This window comes from Macaca fascicularis, chromosome 2 (genome assembly GCF_037993035.2).
Source record: "Macaca fascicularis isolate 582-1 chromosome 2, T2T-MFA8v1.1".
Classification (NCBI taxonomy): Eukaryota; Metazoa; Chordata; class Mammalia; order Primates; family Cercopithecidae; genus Macaca; species Macaca fascicularis.
Genome location: NC_088376.1, coordinates 117,601,812 through 117,628,474, shown reverse-complemented (window position 1 = coordinate 117,628,474; position 26,663 = coordinate 117,601,812). Strand labels below are relative to the sequence as shown.

Genomic DNA, 26,663 nt, shown 5'->3' with positions numbered 1-26,663 from the left:
AATGCTCTTTCTAGTCCACCACTTTGATACTCATAGCATTGGATGCAAGTGCAGGCCTGTCACTCTCCAAAGACTCCTTGATAGATCTTGGAAGAGCCCCATGGTAGACAAGAACAGAGATGATGGGGATGGCACAGGACAGTGGCCCAGGTGAAAAGGGGACCAGAAGGCAGGAACAGTGTTTCAGAGAGCCTTAGGCAGGAAGCATCAACTCTTTTCTCACTTGGATTTTGGGAAAGAATCACCTGTACCTAAAGTGATGCCTTTGAGCTTTGCCCCAGGTAACTTCCCTGGACCTGACTCTAGAATAGAGGCTGTGGAAGAATTGCCTTGGAGAATGGTGGTCTCCACTGCTGCCTATAACACATGGGGTCACTGTCAACGAGATAATGCACTGAAAGTCCTCACTGCAGAGCATGGTTATTGGTAAGTAATCCACTCATCTAACCATCCATCCATCCATCCATCTACTCACCCATCCACCCCTCATCCACTCATCCATCCATTCATCCATCCATCCATCCATCCATCTACCTATTCATGTATCCATCCATCTATTCATCCATCCAACCATTTATCCATCCATCCATCCACCTACTCATTCATCAAGCGCAACTTCCAGGCTAAACATAAGCCTAAGTGTAGGACTGAGGGGCCACAAAGGGCCACATCACACCTTCCTTCTACTAACACAACTTCTGAGAAAATACAGACACAAACCTATACATACACACATATACATCTCTGCAGACCTATGTTTATGTGCATGTGTGCCACATACACATGCAGAAGTATGGAGGCATTGCCAATAGAATTTGAACTCAGCCACTTAACTTGTGAATTTTAAGTCAGGGATAGTTATTTTGCAATATAAAAATATAATTTCCAAACTAGAAGAGAAAAACTATGAGTAGTTTGGGATGACAGCTGTGGAGTTACTTCAGTGGCACGATCCTGTATGTTTCTTACCAAATGCCTTAGTCCCATTATGATCATATGCTGTAACAGGGGTTCCTGGAATCCAAACTACATCTTGGGAAAGTTTCCGGGGCCTTGCTGAGGACTGTAGGTACCAACAAACCATGCAGGAGGAGGTTCTTGAGTGTTATTTCTCCAGGTCCGGAGCAATGTGCTCTGGCGTAATTCCTCTGATCTTGACTCCCAATACCAAGTTATGGCCACATCACCATCACATTCCATTAGGGCTGGGAGACAACGAGGAAGCAAGATTGGAGCCTAATCCAAATGCTTCAGTTCAGAATCCCAAGAAGAAAATCCATTTCGAGTTGGAATTTGTTTCTGACATCCTGGGGTCAGTCAGTCTTGTTCACTTATGTGCGTGTGCTCTCTCTCTCCCTCTCTCTCGAACACACACACACACACACACACACACACACACACACACACGTGAAGGGAAAAGAAACAAAGGGAAAGGAAAAAATTTTAAACAGCTTTTTATAAGGTTTGTGAGCCTTCTTGCACATCAAATAGCTCTTGGAAAACAACATTTTAATCATTTCCGTGTAAACGAATCAGAAACATATGGATTAAATTTCCCTTAAAATATACACATGTAATTAAGGGGAAAAGTGCTTGGCAAAATGCATTTTGTGTTTTATCAAGCTCAACATTTGAAAAATAGGTTGAGACATCTGACAAATCCAAATTCAGCAACCCTGCCCATCCCTCCAGCAGCCTGTATACTCTGCTCCTAAGCAGGGGACCCAATCCCATCTCATCAGACTTTTGCTCTTTTTTTTTTTTTTTTTTTTGAGACGGAGTCTCGCTCTGTCGCCCAGGCTGGAGTGCAGTGGCCGGATCTCAGCTCACTGCAAGCTCCGCCTCCCGGGTTCACGCCATTCTCCTGCCTCAGCCTCCCGAGTAGCTGGGACTACAGGCGCCCGCCACCTCGCCCGGCTAGTTTTTTGTATTTTTTTAGTAGAGACGGGGTTTCACCGGGTTAGCCAGGACAGACTTTTGCTCTTTTCTTGGGCTTTTTAGAAGAACCTACTGGATTGTAACAGACAGATTGATTTCTCATGCTCTGCAGTGGTGGTTACAGGTCTTCCCTTTCCTGGAGCTCTTTACATTTTCAGGGGCTGGACCCTGAGCACAGTGTAGCTGTGCAGCCCAGTTTTCCCAGCCTGACTGGGCGCCCTGCTGGGGTAGTCTAAAGGATGAAGGAGTGGTCTAGCCTGTGTCCTGTAATTCACATCTACTCTTCACCTCTGCCACTTCAGCCTACTTCTCCCGGATGTCCTCCGTTACTGGGGGAAGAAGAGGAATTGAGATTGGGTTACTTCCTATGTCTTTTCTTCCTCTGTGCAAGAATAAAGTGAAAAGAGTGTTTCAATTGTAACCTATATTCATTACCTTACCTTGCAACAAGCATTTATGGAGCATCTACCACGTGCTGGGTATCATGCTGGTGTTCCCACCTTCATGGGGCTGATATGCTCACTGGAGCTTGCTCTCTAGGGCCCCAGGCCCAAGGACTCTCACGTTAGCCATCCAGTCTTGGCCCGTGTGCCATTCTTCTCTGGATTTTCTCCAAACCAGGCCCTGGATGCCTCCTCCCTCTCCCTCTTCTTCAGTGTGACTGGGAAACAGTATTCTTCAGTGGCTCTCTTCCTGGCAAAGCTGTCAGCCATATTTTACCTGTCACTGTCATGTTCATGACCACCTGATGGCTTTCACAGCCTCTCAGCCTCTCACCACCTGGCCAGCCCTCCCAGACTCCATAACTGCCTTTCTGACTTCCACAAAGGAGCAGTTGTTCCCACTGCTGCTGCCACTTCAGCTGGGATCTGCCCAACTTGCCCCACTCCACAGCCCACTTGGACAACAAGTTCCCTCAGTCTTGGAGTTACAGTACCTACTCACCTGCTAATGGCCCCCCTTCTAATGCCATTACCTGGGTGATTAGGTTTTAACATACAAATTTTGGAAGGACACAAACATTCAGATCATAGCACTTGAGTCCTGGATGGACACCATGTGCCATGCACCCCTCTAAGTGTTTAATCCTCAGCACAACCCCCGAGGCAACTCACTATGATTGTCATCTCCAGCTTATGGATGAGGAAAATGAGGCACAGGTATTGTATGCAGTCACAGATGTGAGAGTGGGGTAACCCTGGGGGCAGTGGGTGCTTGTCAGGTTGGATCTGGGTGTGACTCTAGCTCCAGTCTCCCTCCATTCCCAGACGTTTCCAGGCCTTATTCTCTAGCTTTCCTGAAGACTCTGTGGGCCACCCAGTCTCCTCTCAAAAAGTTTCTTTGCTATTTACACCAGCCAGGTTCTGTTTCTGTTGCTTATAAGAACCATGAAAACACCACAGTCCTGGATGACGTCTCCTAGCTCAGGAGGCACAGGCGCCAGCGGTCTCCACGCCAACCAACATCTGGGAAAAACTCATCTGTAAAGAGCGAGGGCAGGGATAAAGGGGGCCCAAGGCTGCGTGTGCAGGGTCCTCTGCCCTCAGAGAACCTGAAGTAGAGAAGGAAAGACCGCATGTTCTGCGTTCACAGAACAGTGCCATGCTAGAGCAGAGGAATAAACAAAAGTCACTTCCATCACACAGGACAAAAGGAATTAAGGAGGTTATATTTGAGCTGGTTTCTAAGAATGGGCATTAGGACAAGCAGGAAAGGAGGGACAGGGATAATAGGAATAAAAACAGTGAAATAAAATACAATGGAAGAAAGAGGAAGGTGTGTTCAGTGAACAAAAGCGGGGTCTCACCTGGGTGGACAGAGGTGGAAAGTGGAAATGAAGGAATAGGTTCAGAGCACAGCATTTTCTTTCACACACATTCACATATTTACAAACACACATGCACAGACCTGCCCATATAGAGAAACATGCACATACATATGAGGTGTATGTGTATATGTACTTGTACGTGTGTGTGTGTGTGTGTGTGTGTGTGTGTATAATGTGTGTGTGTATATATATATAAAATTTATAGCACTTTGGTCGAGAAAGTCCTTAAAAGAGTTCAGCTTTATCTGAATTCTCTGCCAGATCATCAGCAGTTCTCACAAAAGCATCCTGCCTCTTGCTTTACTCATAGAGGATATAGAGTCATTTACGGCTTTAAAGGTATCAGCCATTCATCTTCAAAGTCTCTGAAATAGTAAGACTCACAGGCTGGGGATGCCAGAGCAGCCACTCAGCAAACATCTGCTGAAGCAGTTTCATAAAAAAAAGCTGCTGCATCAGGCACCCTGAGGGCCCTGAGATGCATTTCTAAAGACTCTATGAATATGCCTCTTTGAGTTCCCCTGGGCACAGCTTGCCCACATCACCAACTTCGAAGCTGCAGTCTCTTTCAGTGCTCAAGAGAAAGGCACCTCAGCCAAAGAGGAAAGCACGAACCTGGCTGAGCTGCCTAGTTGCCAGGCCCGTCCACGGAGGCAGAAAGCAGAGTGTAGAAAACAGAGTTTACCAGCTAGCTTCATCTAGGACTAAAAATGACACCCCAGAACATAGATCACAGAAGCTTCTAGGCAAGTATCAAACCACTTTGTATATGCCCACAGAAGTCCAAGCAGCAAGGAGAGAATGACCTCGTATTGGTTTTCTTTGTTGGGGGTAAGATTTCTAACCCAAAAACAGCACAGCCAGTGACCAATCTCCGAGCATTTGTTTTGAGTACATGTCATCAATAACTAGATCTGAGCTGGAGGGCCTTCTAAACATAAAATATATTTCTGCAGCTTGAAAAGAAAGAAAAGGCTGTTAGGAGCTGGTTTGAATTAGGTAGAGTGGAGACAGGAATTTGCCTGAAATCCCTGCCTCTCCTCTGCCCTTGGGCAGTGATTCACTGCCTGGCTGAGACAAGAGAGAACACCTGGGCTGGTCCATGCCCTGCAGCCTGGCTGGGTGACAGTGGACTGGGCAGAGGTGATGGGCAGATCCCAGGAGGGCTGCTGAGGATGACTTTGAATATCATTATCTATCTCCCATGGCTCAAGAAATCTGACTATCTCTGAAGATTCTGTCTAGGGATCATTATAAGCATGATTCTATAGCGTGTGTGATCAGCGGTGGTGCAGGTCCCTTACGTGTTACTACCATTAAAGGCACAATTAAGCCTTGAAAGCTAGAGGTGCAATTCAATCTCTATAATGGTGTTAATGGCTCAAGCAACCTTGAAGCAGCTGTCATATTCTAAAAGATCATTCTGAATTGTTTTATGTCTGAAATTGCTCTGTAAAATCGTGTTAATTTTTCATCTTCAATTGGGAATATATTTAATGCCAAGAAGATGGCTTTCTTCTGGCCACATTGCACAAAAAGGGACAGTTTCATTTAGGATTTCATCTGGTGACAGGATCATTCTGGAGAACTAAACTCCACTGAACGAAGCTGAGCTCAGCCCTCTATGTCTTGGTTCCATTTGTTTCTAAGGAAGAGTCCAAAGTAAAGAGTAGGGTAGAGGATATGCCCCAGTCCAGAGCCCTCTGGGATTTATTTAGATTGGCATCACTTTCTCTAAGAGGAAAAAAGAAAAAAAGATGAACTGTGGTCCTGCCCATGTGAACAAGTAGACAGGTCCCACCCTTGGCACTCCCACTGCCCCCTAGCCGTCCACACTATGGCCAATATGTGATACACTGTGTTCTAATTATCTCATTATTTGTCTGTTCCCCAAATGAACTGTGAACCCCTTGAGGGAGGGGTTGCATCTGATTCATCTCGGTATCCCCAGTAACTATCAGAACAGTTAATGAATGGGGTACTGCCTCCACTGACTCATGGGGATGGATAACAGGTAAACCAGGGAAAGGAGACATTAGGTATCCAACCACAAAGAACACACATAGAAAAAACGTTTCAGAGACAGTTAGTTGGAATCTCTTTAATCACTGACCAGCTCCTTAAATAGTGACTTAGAACATTTCAGAAGTGCAATTGGTATTCATGTTATTTTCCAATAAAAACAACGACAGCTAAAATGCACTGTGCACTTTCTGTATGGTACTGCTGTATTAAGGGCTATACATACATCATTTCATATCCTCTCACTAACCCTCTGAGGGAGGCTGTATCATTATCCCTATTTCACAAATAGGGAAACTGAGGTTCAGAAAGGCAAAGTTGCTTGCTTAAGATCACACAGCCCACAAGAGGAAGAACAGTACTTAAACCCATAGTCCTTGCTCTTGACTACTGAGCTCTTGTGTATGATCTGGAAACTGGATGCTGTGACAGAAACTGGCCCCTGGTATCTTTGAAACCTTGATGGGAAACAATGTGGCACATTTTTTACTTTGAAGATCCCATGACACTCTGGCTTATTTTTCTAGGAGGATAGTTCTTTGTTTAGAAGGTTTTTAGGTATGACCAAGCACAGCAAACTACTACTCAATAACAATAGGATAAAGATGCTGAAAACAACTTAAACCCTTTATAAACGTCATCCCATTCAGCCCTCACAACCACCCCCATGAGGTAGATATGATTATGATTCACATCGTAAGATGAGAAAATTCAGACCTAAAAAGATGGGGTGATATGCCCAAGGTCACAGTCAGAAAGTAGAACACACTGTCTGACCAGAGTCCATCCGATGTCAGAGCCCTGTCCTTGGCCACTGTAATCCCAACTGGAATCAGCAGACGGGAACTTCGGGAAAAATAAACTCTAGAGTTTATGTGAAGACTGGATTTGAGGCACACAAGCCTGGACATAAGGAATTCTCTTAAGGTCCATGTTGCTTTATACTCTGAGAAAAGACCGCAGCTGTTTCCATTGCACCCCTAGGAGCTCTCCAGTCCTTAAATGCCATTCCACAAATTGGAAGAAGAAAACAAAGGCACCACATCAGGGGTCAGCAGACTACAGCCTGCAGGTTACATCCAGCCATGTATTTTTGTAGATAAATTTTACTGGAATACAGTCATGCCCACAATTTACATTTGGCTGCTTTTGTGCCTGAACAGCAGAGCTGAGTAGTTGCAACACAGACTCTATGGCTGGTAAAGCCTAAGATATTTACTATCTGGTCCTTTATAGAAACTGCCAACCCCTGGACTACATGTTAGAGAGCCTGATGTAAACAACCAGCCAGAGAAACAGCAAGCCCAGAAGTTCCAGGCAGAACAGGTACATGCTTCACCTCTCCAGCTGATACCTGACACACTCAGCTTATAACTGTGCTTTTCAAAAAAAACGAAACAAAACAAAACTATATCCCAAACCAGTCAGCCCCTGCTTCTCAACCCCCTGACTCTTCACCTTCTAAAAGGAGCAGCGGCTGGGAGTCTTACCTTTGTTGTACATGTTCGTTGGTACTTGGACGTCACTTAGACTGATGTTCACAGGCAAATTATTAAAATGGTCATTTGGGGCTAAGATGAATTCCTTTCCCAGCTCCAAAAAATTCCCGTCTTTGTCCCTTTCATTTATCAGCACAGCATTGAAGTATTCATACTGAAAGACAAAGTCAACAAACATTACATGTGGCTTAGGGAAGAGGGCTGTGAACTCACTTAGACCTGGGCACAGGCCATGTGCCATCCCCTACACTGTGGACCCTGACCTGCTCACATACTCTTTTTATGTCTTATGTACTGTCCACGGCTGCTTTTGCATAGGTGAGATAGCATTATATAAATATTTTCCAATGTCACTAAATATTCCTAGAAAACATAAATGTCAAGGGGCAACACAGTACTTCCTTATGTGCATATAGAGAAAACTGCCCTAAAAACGTTTTAATTCTTTAAATTTTGAAGAGAGACCCTGACTTTATGCAGCCTATATCAAGTTGAAGGAGGCTGAAAATCAACAAAAAAAAAATAACAGGTAAATATATGTCAGATCATCACGCTTGCTTTGGAAAAATAATACAGCAGGGTAAGGGGATTAGCAGCTTCAGAAGGACTGTGTGTTTATACATGGCATTTGGGAAGGTCTCACTGCAACGGCAACACTCACATAGAGATTAAACGAGGGGAGAAATCCAGTGGTGTGAGCATCAGGGAAGCATCCAAGAAAGAACAGCAAGGAGAAAGCCCTCAAATGGGAGTGTGCTGGCATGATTTACAAAAGGCTATATGATCATCATCTCACATATACAGAAGGCTTACTTTGTGTCAGAAATTACTCTAAGTGCTTTTCATGTGTTAACTCATTTGATTCACCTAACAATGTTATGAGGTGGATTTTATGAGTATACCTACTTCACAAATGAGGACGCTTAGGAATAGAGAATTTATGCATCCTGCAAAAAAATTACACAGCTGATAAGGAGAGCCAGAATTCAAATACAGGTAATCTATCTTGAGTCTGTGCTTAAATCTACTGCATGAGATGGCCAATGGCAGGTGTGGGTGGAATTAACAGAGCAGAACCTTAAAATAACTACAATTAATATGCTCCAGAGGCTAATGGAAAAAGTGGATAACATGCAAGAACAGATGGGTAATATAAGCAGGGAGGTGGATATTCTATGAAAGAATCAATGTGAAACGCTAGAAATCAAAAATGTTATAACAGAAATGAAGAATACCTTTGCTGGTTCATTAGTAGACTGGACACAGTGAAGGAAATAATCACAGAGGATGAAGATGTGTCAAAAGAAACTCCCCAAAAAGAAATGCAAAAAGAAGAGAAAATACAAAGGGAACAGAATATCCAAGAATTGTGAGACAATCACAAAAGGTGTAACATATGTGTAATGGGATACCAGACTGAGAAGAATGGAAACTGAAATATTTGAAATAATAATGGCTGAGTATTTTCCAAAATTAATGATAAAAATCAAGCTACAGATCAAGGAAGTTCAGAGAATACTGAACGCAATTAATATTACAAAGATTTACATCTACACATATCATATTCAAACTGTATAAAATCAAAGAAAAAGAGAAAATCTTGAAAGAAACCAGACAGAGGGTGGGATAGTCTTACCCGTAGGGGAACAGGGATAATGATTACATCAGCCTTCTCTTCAGAAGCCATGCAGGCAAGAAGAGAATGGAGTGAAACACTTAAAAAGTGTTCACAGAAAGAACCATCGACCTAGAATTCTGTATCCCATGAAATTACCCTTCACAAGTAAAGGAGAAATAAAGACCTTCTCAGGCAAACAAAAATGAAGGAATCTGTTGCCAGTAGACTTGCCTTGCAAGAATTATTAAAGGTTCTTAAGAAGGAAGGAAAATGATATAGTTTAGAAATTGTCATCTGCAATAAGAAAGGAAGTGTTTGGCCAGGCACAGTGGCTCACACTTGTAATCCCAGAACTTTGGGAAACCAAGGCAGGAGGATTGCTTGAGCCCAGAAGTTCGAGAACAGCCTGGGCAACATGGTAAAACTCTGTCTCTACAAAAAAAAAAAAAAAATTAGTCGGGCAAATTAGTCGGGCGTGGTGGCACCTGCCTGTAGTCCCAGCTACTTAGCAGGCTGAACCAGGAGGATCACTAGAGCCTGAGTCATGATTGTTATGCCAATGCCCTCTAGCCTGGGTGACAGAGTGAGACGTGTCTTATATTAAAAAAAAAAAAAGTGTTAGAGCAGGAATAAATGAAGGTAGATATTTTGCTATTCTTAACTAATCTAACATATAACAGCTTGTTCAATACATTACTGTCTATGGACAAGTGAAATGAGTAATAGCAGTGTTATAAGAATCTGGAGGGAGGAATATGGAATACTCTGTACTATGATTTGAATGTGTTCCCTCCAAAATTCAGGTGTTCCAATGTGACCATAGTAAGTGGTGTGGTCATTAAGAGATGAATAGGCCATGAGGGCTCCTCCCTCATGAATAGGATTAGATGTCCTTATAAAAGGGATTGAGACAGAAGGTCTGTCCCTTTTGCCATTCTATCTTCTACCAGGTGAGGAAACAACACTCTTCCCTTCAAGAGGATACAGTATCAGTGCACCATATTGGAAGCAGAGCAGCCCACACCAGACACCAAACACGCCAGCACCTTGATTTTGGGCTTTCCAGCCTCCAGAACTGTGAGAAAATAAATTTCATTTCTTTATAAATTAAGAAGAATTTATAAAGTCTCAGGTATTCTGTTGTAGCAGCACAAATGGGCCAAGACACTCAGTTATAAGATACCCGCACTACACACGAAGTAGTGTACAGTTATTTGAAGTGAACTTAAATAAGTTGTAAATGCATACTGCAAACTTTAAGGCAACTACTGAAATAACTGTAAAAGGAAGCATAATTTATATGCTAAGAGAGGAGAGAAAATTAAGTCATATAATATGTTCCATTAAAACTAGAGAAGGCAGAAAAAGAGTAGAAGAAAGAAAAGTAAGAGAGGGAAGGAAGGAAGGAAGGAAGGAAGGAAGGAAGGAAGGAAGGAAGGAAGGAAGGAAGGAAGGAAGGAAGGAAGGAAGGAAGGAAGGGAGGGAGGGAGGGAGGGAGGGAGGGAGGGAGGGAGGGAGGGAGGGAGGGAGGGATGGATGGGAGGGAGGGAGGGAGGGAGGGATGGATGGGAGGGAGGGAGTAGGGGAGGGAAGGAGGGAGGGAGAGACAGCACATGAGCGAGCGACCTGGGGTAGTGAATAGAAAACTGTTACAAATATGGTACATATAAATCCAACTACATCAATAATCACCTTGAATGTGCATGGTATAAATACGTCAATCAAAAGACAGGGGCTGTCAGAGTAGATTAAAATACAAGATCTAACTATACTTTGTCCATAAGAAGCCCACTTTAAACATAAAGACATAGACATATTAAAAGTAAAGAGATGATGAAAGATATACCATGCTAACATTAATCAAAAGAAAGTGAGGGTAGTTGGCTTAATTTCAGACAAAAAAGACTTCAGAGCAGGGAAAATCATCAAGGAATAAGATGGGCAGGCATTACTTAATGATAAAGAGGTCAATTCTCTAAGAAGACAAAGCAATCCTTAATGTAGTATGCATCTAACAGCAGAGTGTTAAAATACATGAAACAAAGACTGATATAACTGCAAGGAGAAACAGATGAACTAGCTATCATAGTTAAACATTTATATGCCCCTGTATCAGTAATTGACAGACTCAGGAGACAAAACATTGGTAAGAATATAGTTGAAATGAACAACACCATCAATTGGATCTAATTTACATTTACAGAATACTTCATCCAGCAAGAGCAGAATACACATTCTTCTTAAGCATGTAAAGATGCTTGCTGGGAACATTCAAGATAGACCACATTAGGGGCCCTAAAACACATCTTCACAAACTTAAAAGAATGGAAATCATACAGTGTCTGCTCTCAGACTACAATGAAATTAAACTAGAAATCAATAACAAAAAAAAGGTAGCTGAAAAAAAATACCACAATATTTGGAGATTAGACAACATACTTTCAAAAGAATTCTCAAGATATTTTTCTAAAAATTAAAATGAAAATACAGCCTATCAAAAGGTGTGGGATGTAGCAAAAGCAAAGCTCACAGGTAAATTTATAGCACTGAACACATGTATCAGAAGAGAAAAGAAGATCTAGAAGCAATCATCTAAGCTTCTACTTTAGGAAACTAGAAAAAGAAGAGCATATCAAATCTAAAGCAGAAAAAATGTATATTTTTTATTTTGCAAAGCAGAAACCAATGAAATTAAAAACAGAAAATCAGTAGAATCAATGAAACCAAAAGTTTGTTCTTTTTAAAGATTATTGTAGTACAATGATCCAAATAAAAATTAACAAAGGGAAGGGGTACATAAGGCAAAGTCCTAAGGAATTCAGGTGCAAGCTTCCAAGAGTTCTGCCCCAGTGCAATCACACAGATTATACTTAATTCTTCTAGTAATGAGTTGTAATAAAACATTGGAAGTGGTGTCTAACAGAGACTCAGCACTCAGGATTTTACTGGGGGTTGGTCCTGTAGCAATACTACTTTCAAACTTAACCTAGTTAACAATTATAGAATTCCATACCTAACAACTGCAGAGCACACATTCTTTTCTAGATCATATATTGGGCCATCAAATAAGTCTCAATAACTTTAAAATGACTGAAATCCACATATTATGTTCTCTGATAATAATGGGCTAAATTTAGAAATCAATGTATGATATTGATATGAAAAATATCACTGATATCTAGATTTTATTAAAAGATGATACCTGGAAATGGTCTAAAGATGTCGATATTAAACAAAATGCTTATTAATACATATGTCAAGAAAAAAATGACATGGGAAATTGGAAAATGTTTTGAAATTAAGCATAATGAAAACAACATACAATATTTGTGAGATGCAGCTAAAGCAGAGCTTAGAGAAAAAGTTACACATTTAAAAGCTTATAATATAAAAAGAAAAAAATTTCAAGATAGTCTACCTTAAGATTCTACCTTAACAAGGTATTAAAAAGATGAATAAATGAAACTCAATGTTAAAAGAAGGAATAAAATAATAGAGGTAAGTACAGAAATTTAAAACAAAACAAATAACAGGAAAAAATAAATAATACCAAAATTTAGTTCTTTAAAATAATTAACAAAATTATGAAAGTCTAGTTAGACTGATTAAGAAAAAAAGTAAGAAAGCAGAAAATACCAGTATCTGGGATGAAAGAGGAAACATTACTCTAGATCTTGCAGACAATGAAAGGATAAAGGAATATTACAAACAACTTTATGCCAATAAGTTCAATATCGTAGGTTAAATGTCAAACTCCTTGGGAAACAGAAATTATTAAAACAGACACAAGAAGAAATACAAAATATAACTGGTCCTAGAAATATTTCACTATTAATAGCCATGATAAAACAAACAAATAACTCTAGCTAGGTTCACATGCCTTAACTGATGGATTCTATCAAATATATGAGAAAAAAATAAAAACAATCTTTATATAGACTCTTTTGGAAAATTAGAGGAGAGAATACTTCCCATCTAATTTAATGAGGGTAGCCTAAACTTGACACCAAACCAAAGAAGAACATTAAAACAAAAAGCAAAAAACTATACACCAATATCCCTCATAAGCCTAGATACAAAAATCTTAACAAAATTTTAAATCAAATCCACCTATAAATAAAAGGATAATACATCATGACCACATGGTATTAATTCCAGGTTGGTTTAATATTTGATTAATCAACATAGTTCACCACATCAACAGAACAAAGAAGAAAAATCATATCAAATAGATAAGGAAAAAGCACGTGATAGAATTCAATTTTTGTTAATCATAAAAACCCTCAGGAAATTTGAAATAAGGAAAAATATCTTCAACCTAATGAAAAGCATTTACAAAAAAACCTGTATCTGACATTATACTGATAATGAGGCACTGAATGTTTTCTCCCTAAGATCCAGAGCAAGGCAAGGTTGTCTTACCACTTCTATTCAATACTGTAATGGTGGTCCTGGCAAATACTGTAAGACAAATAAATAAATAAAAGCCATAGGTATTGAAAACGGATAAAAACCTATCTTTACTTTTCCATATAGATTTTGTCTATATAGAAAATCCTAAGGAATTCACATAATATAACTTAAAAGTGAGTTAACAAGTTCACAGTATACAAAATAAATACACAAAATCCATTTTATTTCAACATACTAACATAAAACAGTTGGAAATTGAAGTTGAAAATAATAGCATTTACGATAACATAGAATAACATAGGTATAAATTAAACTACAATAGGTGTATATTAAACTATGTGCAATGCCTGTATACTACAAAGTACTAAAAACCACAAAATATTTCTGTTTGAACTTAGAGAAGACTTATATAAATGGAGAGAGAGAGCTTGCTCAAAAATTGGAGAATTCTATTTTATGATGCAAGTTCTTCCCAAAGTGATCTTTAAATTCAATGAAATCCCAATCAAAATATATATAAGACTTTTTAATAGAAATTGAAAAGCTGATTTTAAATTTTACATATAAATAAAACAAACCTCGATTTTCAAAAGAATTTTTAAAAAGAAGAAAAAAGCCCAAGGACTCACATTTTCTGATTTTAGGCCTTCCTCTAAATCAAATTAATCAAAGTAGTATGGTATTAGCATTAGAACAGACAAACAGATCACTGAAACAAAGGACAGTCCAGAAATAAAGCTGCACATATACAGTCAATTGATATCCAACGAATGTGCTTAGGTAATTCAGTGGGGACAGTATTTTCAACAAACTGTGCTGAAACAAATGACTAAAAACTACATTCTCTAACTCACATCATACACATATGAATTTGAGATGGATGATCGACTTAAATGTAAAAACTAAATCTGTAATATTTCTAGAACAAAAGGAAAGTATACTTTTATGGCCTCCAGGAAGGCACTGATTTCTTAGGCTACATAGAAAGTACTTACCATTTTAAAAATGGATAATTTGGAATTTATGAAAACTCAAAACTTCTGGTCATCAAATTCACCAGTAATAAAACAAAAATGAAAGCCACTGTTCAGGAAAAAGTATTCATAATATACACACCTGAAAAAATGACCTGTGCCCAAAATATGTAAAAAACTCCTGTAACTCAACTGAAAATATTAATCACAATATGGGCAAAAGATTTGAACAGACAGTTTACAAAGGAAAGTATGTGAATGGTCAATTTGCAGACCAACATGTGTTCAATGTCATTAGTCATCAGGGAAGTACAAAATAAAATTCCAATCAGATGCCATTTTATACCCACTAGAAGTGCTAACATTAAAAATTCTGGTAATATTAAACATTGCCAAGGATGTGGAGCAACCAAAAATCTCATATATTGCTTGTGGAAATATAAAATTGTATGAACACTTTGGAAAAACATTTTGCAGCTTCTTATAAAGTTAAACATATATCTACCGTACAACCCAGCAATTCCACTCCTAGGTATTTACCTAAGGGAAATGAGAACATATGCCCACAAAAATATTTGTGGGAATATTCATGGAAACCCCATTCATAATAGCCCCAAACTAGAAATAACCCAAATATCCATTAACAGGTAAAAGAATTAACAAATCTGTGATATATTCATGTAACGGATTACTACTTAACAACCACTTACTGATGACATTCAAAAGATAAATGAATCTCACACACACTCTGAGTAAAAGAAACCAGAGACAAAAGAATACATATGCATGATTCCATACATATGAAGTTCTAATACAGGCAAAATTATCATTCAATAGTGATGGCACTCAGGAGTTGCTTCTGGGAGGGAGAGTGAGAGTCAACTAGAGAGGTACACAAGAGAGCTTCCTGGCGTCCTGGAAATTTCCCTGTCTGGTTGTTTGTTTGTCTGTTTGTTTTGAGATGGAGTCTCACTCTGTCACCCAGGCTGGAATGCAGTGGCCTGATCTTGGCTCACTGAATCCTCTGCCTCCTGGGTTCAAGTGATTCTCCTGCCTTACCCTCCCAAGTGGCTGGGATTACAAGTGTGCGCCACCATGCCCTGCTAATTTTTGTATTTTTAGAAGAGATGGGGTTTCACCATGTTGGCTAGGCTGATTTTGAACTCTTGGCCTCAAGTGATCTGCCCTCCTCGGCCTCTCAAAGTGCTGGGATTACAGGTGTGAGCCACTGCACCTGGCCAAATTTCCCTATCTCAGTGATGCATGGGTTCCTCAGGTGTATTCATTTGTCAGTACTCAATGAATTGCATGCTAAAGAATTGTGCATTTTTCCATATAGAAATTCATGCCTCAATAAAAAAAATTAAAGTCAAAAAAGACCTTTCAATTCTTTCTGATTAATTCAAAAAGTTTGCAGAAACAGAACACAAGTTAATAAATTCCATCCCTAACCATTTTTTAAAGCAAAATTCACTGCAAGATGTCACCCAGAAACAAAAGAAATCAAACTTTTCTGCTGAAAGACCAATCAATGACACTCCTTACTGTGCAGAAATACCTTAACCAGCCCATGAAACCGCTCGATGCCAATGGGAAGGACCCCTTCTTTTAAGTAGTCTGCTTTCTAGGAAACATACCAGCAGCACTTCTTCCCACAGCACCTGATACGGTTTGGCTCTATGTCCCCACCCAAATCTCATCTTGAATTGTAAACCAAATTGTAATTCACAGGTGTCAAGGGAGGGACCTGGTGGGAGGCTATTGGATCATGGGGGCAGTTTTCCCTGCTGTTCTCATGACAGTGAGTGAATTCTCATGAGATCTGGATGTTTGATAAGTGTGCCCCTTCATGCTTGCTCTCTGTCTCCCTCTCCCTCTCGCCTGCCACCATGTAAGATGTGCCTGCTTCCCCTTCTGCCATGATTGTAAGTTTCCTGCGGCCTCCCCAGCCATGTGGAACCGTGAGTCAATTAAACCTCTTTCCTTTATAAATTACCCAGCCTCAGGTATTCTTTATAGCAGTGTGAAAATGAACTAATCCAGCACCCTGTTAAAGGAAGTCTTAAACTTCCATAGACCCAGGCGCTTCACAGATTATCTACCTTTTCCAAACTCAAGCCTTCGCTCCATCATTTCATAGAACTGGAAGTTATTTAAAATAGCAAAATGAAGCCTCAGCCTGCTTGACAAAGAACAATGCAATAATGATTCACGCACAGGCTCTCTGAAAGCAGCTTCAAAACTGCCATTTAATTGAATAATCTGCGCTGCCCAGAATGTAAATGAAATAGGGATGAAAGCCTAAGCATGATTTTGCTCAATGGCGCTCATCATTTACCAGGGACGATTGTGTGTTCTGCTTCTCCTCCCGAAACCCATTTGTCTGTTCTGTATTGATTTTGAAAAGGCTGATTCAGTACAAACAAGAAGAATCATTTCTCAGTCCTTGGAATGCATTGCTCTAATTATGAGGCTCAGTGGTTTTGTCCATATGATCAATGCAGGAAAAGACGTGTTTAGTCCAAGTCACCTCAGTATTTCTGAATCCTTGCTCTCCATGGCATCGGAGTAAATTTAATTCTTTGTGGGTGTGTCTGATGACCTACTAAGTGTGATGGGGGCACAACAGAACTAATCCAGGGGCACAAAATGTGACATATAAAATACTAGAGACAAAGTATGCTGTTCACCAGATACTGGCCCAGGCCCAGGCTCAGAAGGTGGTTCAATGAGTAAGTATTCAAAAGTAATTCAAATAGGGCAGGGGCCGCAAACTTTTTCTGTCAAGGGTCAGACAGTAAATATTTTGGGCTTCAGAGTCTTTGTTGCAGCTCTTCACCTGTACTGTTGTGGCATGACAGCTGCCATAGATAATACATAAGCAAACAGGCCTGGCTGTGCTCCAGTCATTTACCAGAAAATTACAAAGTTGCAAAAATGATTTGGCCTTCAGGCTGTAGTTGGTCGACCCAGGCAGCGGGATGCTGTGAGATATTCAAGGGACAGAAATTATTAAAAACTTCTCTGACTGGAAGGGATTTTCAGCAAACATGCACGAGGCTGGGCCTTGAAAATTGGAGGACTAGGACCTGCCAAGATAAGAAGGGAGACAAGAGAAGTTAAGGCACAGGAGCTGGTAACTAGGGAAGGGAATAGGACGTATCTCAGATTGGCTGAACGAGAGGGTGGTAATGGGGAGTTCAGAGACAAAAATAGGTGGAGGCTAGGGCAGAGAAGGTCCTCAATACTAGAATAAGCACCTGGACATTGTTTTCTGGACCAGGGATTCCAAACATTTTTGATCAAGCATTCCTTTCACTAAAAGGTTCTTGAGGCCATGCACGGTGGCTCACGTCTGAAATCCTAACACTTTGGGAGGTCGAGAGGGGTGGATTGCCTGAGCTCTGGAGTTCAAGACCAGCCTGGGCAACACGGTGAAACCCTGTCTCTACTAAAATACAAAAATTAGCCGGGCGTGGCAGCATGCACCTGTAGTCCCTGCCTACTCCGGAGGTTGAGGCAGGAGAATTGCTTGAACCCGGGAAGCGGAGGTTGCAGTGAGCCAAGATAGCGCCACTGCACTCCAGCCTAGGTGACAGAGCCAGACTCCGTCTCCAAAAAAACAAACAAACAAACAAACAGTTTTGAGCAATTATCTCCCACATACGTATTTATTTATAACTCATAGGTACCACCTGCCATTGTCTTAATAAAAGAAACTACAAAAATGACATTAAATGTAAATGGAAATTAAAGTAGCATATTCTCTCTGGGCATTTCATTCTCTCTGGGCCCCCTCCATGCAGCCCCAGGTGCAGCAAGTCCAGAGATAGAGCTGTACAACAGGAAGTCGTTCTACAGCATACTCACAAGGAAACAGGCTTTTTTCTTTTTCAATGAACAAAGTTTGGCAAATACAGGGAGAGCTGAGTTTAAGGAAAGGCAAAGAGGTTTATTCATTGAAGGACTTATCAGAGTCTTTAACTCTTTCTGAGAATGTATGATGTACACTTTGAATATTTGGGGTTTGGGGTCACATGGAGCACTCCCAAAATGTAGCATGTAGCTATCCATTTCAGCAACATGAGGCTCACTTTACCGGTACTTGTGTGATTCCTTTATCCATACACAACTGCCCCATGACACAAGTTTTACAACTTCAGGAACCATGTCTGTGTTTGCTCACTGCTGTATTCCCAGTCCCTGGTGCGGTGACAACTGGCAATCAGTTGTTGGTGGACTGACCAAATGAAAGTGTCAAAATCCATTTGATCCACAGGCCTCTCACAAGACCTGCACTCCACAGAACTGCCTCCACAATCAACTCTTCAGGCCCAGGAAAGCTGCTCAGAGGTGAGGAAGCTCACGCTGTAAGTAATGGCTCCTATAGCCTGGGGTAAGGGAAAGCTGTAGGAGGCCATGGTCCTATCGTTGCACGGCCTCTGTCACAAATTTGGACAGAGGAGTCAGTCCAGAGTAGTAGGGTAGAGGTAACTCCAGAAGTGTCCAGAATTGGTAGTCTGTGCCATCACCATAGAAGAAGAGAACAAGGTTCCTGCCTTTGTGATACCTTGACAGTTCTGCAGCTTCCCTAAGGGCCACCTGGGCATCCCTCTTTCCTACAGAGTTTCTCTCCTTTAAGGCCACTGTCACAGAAAGTGGTAATTTTCAGTTCTGATAGAGGTGCCACCGGAGAAAGGAATCCACTGCTCCCGCCCTCTGCCCCTGTAGAATCCAGCTGCTCTGACCTAATCACCAGTTCATCTAGGCTCCTATCACCATGTAGAGCAAAGCTTCAGATTCTACAGGAAGAACTCCTAGACAGCAAAAAGGCTCCGTTTGAGTGTCCTCCCTGGTGGGCTGGCAGTGACTGCCTGTGTGTGTTGAGAAAGTTTCTGAGTCTGTATCTCAACCAGAGGAAAGGGTGTTACCTTCTCACTGGTGGCCCAGCCTCTCCTACACCACCTACATCCTCCGAAACACATTACTCTCCAGTTTAGAGGCTGGCAAACTTTTTCTGCAAAGAACCACCCAGATAGTAAATATTTTAGGTTTTACAGGCCAGACAGTCTCTGTTGCAACATTCAATTTTGCTGTTTTAGTAAAAACAGCCAAATGTAATACATTTTAAAAACGGGTGTGGCTGTGTTCCAATAAAACTTTATTTATAAAAACAGGCAGCTACCAGGATATGGCCTGCAAGCCCTCATTTTCTGAACCCTGCTCTGGTTCCCTCTTTCCAGGTGAGAGCACCTAATCTCAGAAGTCGGTGTCCTAAGACAGTGCTTCTCAACTCTGGCCAAATTTCAGAACAACGAATTCTGAATCCCTGGATGGGGGTCCAAGCAGCAGGATTCTTTCAGTCTCCCCAAGTGAGTTCAATGTGCAGCCCAGGCTGAGACACCATGTTTTCAAGGGTAGCTTCTCCTTCCCTTTCCTGCAGGGTAAGTTGCATAACAAAAATGCAAGGTGCCACCGCAAAGGGCTTGTTTCCTAGGCAAGCAGTCTGCTCCACACATTTTGACATGGAAATTAAATTCTTCCTGCACCTTCTCGCATTGTTTCCTGTATGCATGCTGTAGAGCCAACTGGCTGCAAACTCCCTAAGAGGTGCACCTGAGCTTCTCTCACAGTGATGCGCCACTGAACCAAAGAACAAGTCCTACTCCTAAAATCCAGCCTGGCAGATAGATCTAGAATACATGATCATCAGCAAAGCCAGTGCCCACTCAATAAGTGACTATTAGTCAAGGTTCTCCAAAGAAACAGAACCAATAGGGGAGAGAGAGAGAGAGAGAGAGAGAGAGAGAATATAGAATATAGATAGGATAATGAGATATGTATATATTCCTTATACATGCCTCAGTCTCCTCATCTGTAAAGTGGAGTAACTGTGAACTCCTTCACAGCTGTATGCCCAGCTCCTATCACAGAATCCAGCAGAAGGAAAAGAAGTAAGAACTCAGTACCAGGAATCCATAGTGATGGGCTCCATCACACCTGCAGGGCTCAAGGGTCTCCCACTCTCCCTGATGCCTTCCCCCTTCCCAGCAACCCCGCTTCCTCTGAACTCTTCTCCCCATGGGGGAAATTGGTGGGTTCTTTGGACCTTTCCTTCATGGTATTCACTCCACTGGTGAGCTCCCTAAGGACAGGCAGCCACCTATGCATCCCTGGTTTCCTGGAGCATCTGTCCTTCCCAGCATCTGTGGAGGAGCCTTTCTCACCTCCACGGTCCTGGCACCAGGCACAGTGCCCGGAGGTCCTCAGTGAAAGGCGTGAGGATGAGTGAACAGACATGGCTGTCTTTGTCTGTACCATTTAGGGAAACATTTTTGTGTTTTACCTCCAGCTAGGAAGAGCCTTCTCACTCTCTCCCTGGCAAGTCAGATCAAGCCAGGGGAAGAATTAGGTGGACCTTCTGATTCTGTTGACACCTTCCTCTGCCTGGATTCAGTCCTGCATTCCATTCATGAAGTGGGAACCCGCCTGGAGTGGCCCGGAGAGCCTGGGCATGGGAACCTATTGCGCAGGGATGGAACCGTGCTTACTTCCGAGTCTTGGACTGTTTCTCTTTCTGTGAAGTAGGACCTCCTCAGGTCTTTCTGTGATCGAATGGGATACAATGTACAAAAGTCAGCACACAGTGCCTGCAGCAGGTTCCTAATGTGTTTTGGTTTTCTCCTTTTTTCCTTATTGTTTTCTTCTTCCCAGCTCTGGGATGATGGCCAACTTTTTACAACTTAGATAAAAAAATAAAAATTAGTAGGAATACTAGTTCTACATGAGCCAAGCAAACACCCAGCTCCCAGTGCATGTGTCCTCTGGGGAAGTGACATACATTACTACTAAGTCATGCCCCTCTCCAAAGGTTTAGTGTCGTCTGGTTACTACTCAATAATCTCATTTTCTCCTCATACATGAAAATTGATTTTTTTAATGATCTGTTCCAGAATATTTCTAAGTATTAACACTGCATTAACTCATTTATAATCCCTCAAGTGTCATAGTTCCTTTAAAAAAAAATTGATAATGAATATCCCTCTCCCAGCCATCTGGAATCTCCAGCCTGAGAAAATTCAAATGCAAGTATTAATGGCCTACTTAACAAGCCACTTACGAAGGCCTTCCAGTGCAGCTTTCTGCAGGCCTAGCCGGCCACTGGGCATTTCACTCTAAAGGCCACGGAGTGAAGTGTTTAACTCCAGTACACTGAGTTCCAACCCCAGCTCTGCTCCTTATCTATAGCCTCTCAGCTCCGCATCCATCAAATGGGTTTATAACCACCCATATTATAGTCAAGTTTCCTAGAGGAATAAATGGAGAAAGAGTCAAAAGCACTCAGTTCGGTGCCTGGCACACAATATTAGATTGAACTGTATAAAACTACCCTTCTGTGGGTTAAAAAGTGTTGAATACCAGCAAGTTCATGTGGTCCTACCTACAAGGGTTCCAACAAATGGCAGCAGTCACTATTGCAGTGGAGCTGGCTGACAGGCGGAGGACAGAGGGAAATGCTGCAAGGCAGGGTGAAGACACAGTCATCTCCCACATCTGATCCCTCCGCACCCACTTTGAGCCCCTCAATATCATCTCCTTATGGCAGAGTGAGCTTCCAGAAATACCAACCTGAGTGGGCCATCTCCCTGCATGCAATCCTTCAGGGACTTTTCACTGCTCTTAGGACACAAGACAAGATCCTTAGCATGGCAGACGAGGCCCTGCCCACTCTGGCCTCTACCCTCCTGGCCAGCCACACCAGCATCACCTCCCCTCTGTCCCCTCCATTCAGCCTCCCTGGTCTCTGCTGGTAGCTCCAATGTACCATAATTCTCTATGCATGTGGTCTCTGTCCATGCTGGTCTCCCTGCCCAGGACACCTGCTCCACCTTCTGCTCACACAATCCTGGTTCCTCTTTGGATTCAGCTCAGTTATCATGTGCCCACGGCAGCTGCCTCTGAACTCCTTGACTCGGGATCTTGGAGCCTCACGAGCCTGTCCCATATAGTACTTATCCTAGGGGTCATCACACACTTATCTGAGTGATTACTCATTTGATAGGGCCTCTACTCTACAGTGTGAGATACATGTTTGCAGGAATCATAGCCATTTCTTCCTGTGCCACTGTAATCTCAGTATCTAACACAATACACAGTACAGAACAGGTACTCAGTAGAGACTGTTGAAGGAATGTGAAGAAAGAAAGAAGGGAGAGTCTCAGCTTAGCAATGTCCTACAGTGGCCTGAGGACATGGCAGGAGCTCACAGGGGCTAAGGGCAGCCATTAGTAAGCCAAGCTATGACCTAGAGAGTCAGGACGAACTGTTAGGGGAACTGTGTAGAGTCCAAGGGCCTGGGCTCTTGTGAGGCTAGTCAGGCTGCTGTTCAGTCTAATGCCATGATGCAGCGGGGGTTTCATAAGGTAGCTAGGAACCCCCTGAGGGCTCCATCATGACCCAAAAAGCCCTCATAAGAAGACATCAGACTAATGGACATCCCAGCCTGGCAGGGCCTTTCATCAGTTCTTTCATTCATCAGTTGGTTTCTGAAGTCCTCCTATGTGCTGCTTCTACCCTTGCTTCCCTCTGCCCCATAGCAGCCAGAATGATCCTTTTAAAATGAAATAAAACTACCTTGCTTAAGCAACCCATCCCATTGGTATGGAATAACCAAGGTCATGCTTGATCTAGCTCTTTCCTGCCTCTCCTACTCATTCAGATGCACAGGCCGTCTTTGGATCTTCAAATAGACAAAGCTCATTATCATTTCAGAGTGTTTGCCTTTACTGTTCATTCTGCCTGGAAGCCTATTTCCCCAAGACCTTGGTACAGGTGGCTTCAGGTCTTAGCACAAATGCTGGCTCCAGAGGAAGACCTTTCCTAAACATACCCTCCTGTACCTTTCCTGCACTGCCAAGCCCAGCCCCATCCGACAGCACTTTGTATGATGATGGGCATGTTCTGCACCTGCACTGTCTGATACAACAGCCACCAGCCACGTGTGGTCCCTGAGCATGTGAAAGGTCACCAGACTGAAGAACTGATTTTTTACTTTTATTTCATTTTAATTACTTTTACTTTAAATAGCCACCCATGGCTTGTGGCTACCACACTGAACAACAGGCCCATGACCCCATTTTTTTTTCTTTATGGCATTCAATACCTAAAGTGCTAAAAATTGTTCCTAAGCTTTCTGTCCATCTCCTCCATTAGAAACTTGAGCTCCCTATGAAGAGAAATTTTTTTATCTTGTTCATAGTTGGAACTCTAGGGCCTGGCTGTTGGGAGACCCTCAAATGTGATCTGAATAAGTAGGCTTGTGTCAAAAACTGTGTCAACATACTTATCCTAATAATATGGATCCAACAGCAGAGGTCTCCACTCCAGGACTTGTCCACAAGCAACAGTAAGATGTGCCATGCTTGCTGCTACTAATGACAGAAGTACATTTGCAAAGGACTGTCTTTTTTTTTCCCCTCTTTGATACAGGGTCTCGTTCTGTCACCCAAGCAGGAGTGCAGTGGCACAATTTCAGTCCACCGCAGCCTCAACCTCCTGGGCTCAAGCGATCCTCCCAACTCAGCCTCCAAAGTAGCTGGGACTACAGGTGCATGCCACCATTCCCAGCTAATTTTGTTCATTTTTTGTAAAGATGGGGTCTTGCTATGTCGCCCAGGCTGGTCTCAAACTCCTGGGCTCTCCCACTTTGGCCTCTCAAAGTGCAGGACTGTCTTTTTGAATCATAGTGGGTATAAGGTTATGTGAATAATAAGTTCATCCCCAGTCATCTGTATCAAGACTTATTCTCTAGAGTAGGAGGAAAAGGAGGTGACTAATACCTAAGGAGAAAAACAGCACGTGGAAGTGCGTCACTCATCTAAGCAGCATTTCTCTCTCTAATCAGGTAGAAAAATAGGCAAATGCTGTGAATAAGGTTGCTTTGGCCTGCTCAGCATCTCTTCTCCCTTGTTTCAGAACCAGAATCCCCATTCTCCACTACAGGAGGGACTATCAATCAAGACGGCCCTGTCAGCCACACTCCACTCAAGAGCACATGACCCAGGCTGGCCCGTTAGAGTCCTTTTCCAGGGAATGCTGGGGATCCTGGGAGACTGAGGTCCCTGCACCCTGTGTCAAGGGTCACAAGATGTGGTGCTGCTGCTGCTTTGGGCTGCCAGTGGCCATTTTGCCCCACACAGAGATCATTCTTCTGAGAACAAGGCCTAACAGAAACAGAGTCATGAGCTGGCAAGGAAGACTGAAGTTTGATCAAATGATTCTGGTGAAATGCTTGACAAGTCATACTGAAAGGCAGTCACATCTTAGAACGCCTAGATAAGTGAGTCAATCAATTCTCTTTTTGTTTTTTATTCTAATTGAACTTGGGTTGCTGGAGTCCTGACAAAGTGTTCAGCACCACTGCAGTGAACACTTGCAATTATGTTGGCTTCCCTGAATCTCAGTTTTTCTCCCATAAGAAAAAGCATCAACAACATCTACTCATTTTAGTTAAGACATTTCTTTGGAAGTGATGGAATTTATCTTAAAGATATGGAAGTGCTTGATGGAATTCAAAGGACTACATGCAACCAGCTGTCAGGAAGGGCCTGGAACCAGAATCAAAAAAGCCATCCAACTCCTGGGCAAAGTTCTCTCACCTCTCCTTTCTACTTCTCTCCAGATGTTTGCACTAGTCTTCTCTTTATAGACTGGCTTACTTAGCCCATTCGTTTATAGAACAAAAGAGAACTACTCACTCACAGCTTCTCCCTGTCTATGTCTTTCTGCTCAGAGAGTAGCCCAGAATAGGCTGAAATTTTTTGTGCAATTCCCAAATCTTAGGAAAGGAATGCAGGTGGCACGGACAGGACAGGAAGCAATGGAGTCAAGTCATACATAGTTATTGGGGCCCACCCTCATGAATGAAGGGGCTGCTGGGGGGTCACTGTTAGTCTGTCAAAGACTTTAAAAGGTGTATATTGGCCGGGCACTCACACCTGTAATCCCAGAACTTTGGGAGGCCGAGGCAGGTAGATCAATTGAGGTCAGGAGTTCAAGAGCAGCCTGGCCAACATGGTGAAACCCCGTTTCTACTAAAAATATAAAACTTGGCTGAGCGTGGTGGTGCACATCTGTAGTCCCAGCTACTCAGGAGGCTGAGGCAGAAGAATCGCTTGAACCCAGGAGACGGAGGTTGCAGTGAGCCGAGATTGCACCACTGCAGTCCAGCCTGGAAGACAGGCGACTCTGTCTCAAAAAAAAAAAAAAAAAAGTGTCTATTGTACCATGCTATAGAGGGTTTTCATAAGGACTTTCTGAGTTAACATATCATATATAATATCATCAGTGTAAATGACACTAATCGCTACATGGCTCACACTCAAGAACCATAAGTTGAATCTGAACATGTGGCTTGCAGGTCCAAACCAGAAAGCCAGCTTACAAGACCAACCATCCTATAGTGAGTTCCTTTAGTGTCCGATAACTAGACTTCCTTGGTTCAAGTTAAAAAATTCTCCTATGAATCTGAATCCAAAACTGAGTGTCAAAATGTGAAAGAACAGGGCTCAACCAGGGTACTTGGGTTTTAGAGCATTATACTTCATGCATAATGATAACCCCTGACTCTAAGCCAAATCCATATTTTTGGTGTTGCCTATTAGTAGTAGTAAATTGTATTTAAAATCAATTATCTAAGTGGGCTGGGCATGGTGGCTCACGCCTGTAATCCCAGTACTTTGGGAGGCCGAGGCGGGCAAATCATGAGGTCAGGAGTTCGAGACAAACCCGGCCAACATGGTGAAACCCCATCTCTACTAAAATTACAAAAATTAGCTGGGTGTAGTGGCAGGCGCCTATAATCCCAGCTATTGGAGAGGCTGAGGCAGGAGAACTGCTTGAACCCAGAAGGCGGAGATTACAGTGAGCTGACATCGTACCACTGCACTCTAGCCCAGGCGACAGAGTGAGACTCCATCTCAAAAAACAACAACAACAACAACAAAAAAAAAACAAATTATCTACCTAGATGGTTCTTCTTTAAAGGAACTCTCACACTTTTATAATTCACAACAGACTATAAAGGGTTTCTGCACAAAGTCCAATTTAAGTAAGAGATAAATCACTTCCTAGTTTCCACATCATAATAACTTCACCATTTCCACTTAGAAGAGTTAAGAAGCAATTAAAAGATAGACATAGAATATGTAGCCTCATTATCATGATTATTATTGCCATTTAGAATGTTCTCACACTTAATATCACAGTGGTCCAGTTGCCCCGGTGATGTACTCTCACATTTTTCACAGGATGTTAATTAGGGCAAGAGACTACCAAGGCCACAGCATGCATATCACAAAAGGTCATGATGC

General features: G+C 42.2%; 1 protein-coding gene across 8 annotated transcripts in view; it reads right to left on the bottom strand.

Moving 5' to 3' along the window:
• CACNA2D3 (calcium voltage-gated channel auxiliary subunit alpha2delta 3) overlaps positions 1-26,663 on the bottom strand; it is a 931,957-nt gene that overhangs the window by 554,082 nt on the left and 351,212 nt on the right. For all 8 annotated transcript variants that reach the window (XR_006695842.3, XR_010585145.2, XR_012431274.1 and 5 more), the window contains one exon: positions 7,279-7,441. Coding sequence is in view for 4 of the 8 variants with exons in the window: in XM_045384857.3 (XP_045240792.1) it covers positions 7,279-7,441 (163 nt within the window). In the remaining 4 variants the exon portion in view is untranslated. The remainder of the gene's footprint in view (positions 1-7,278; positions 7,442-26,663) is intronic.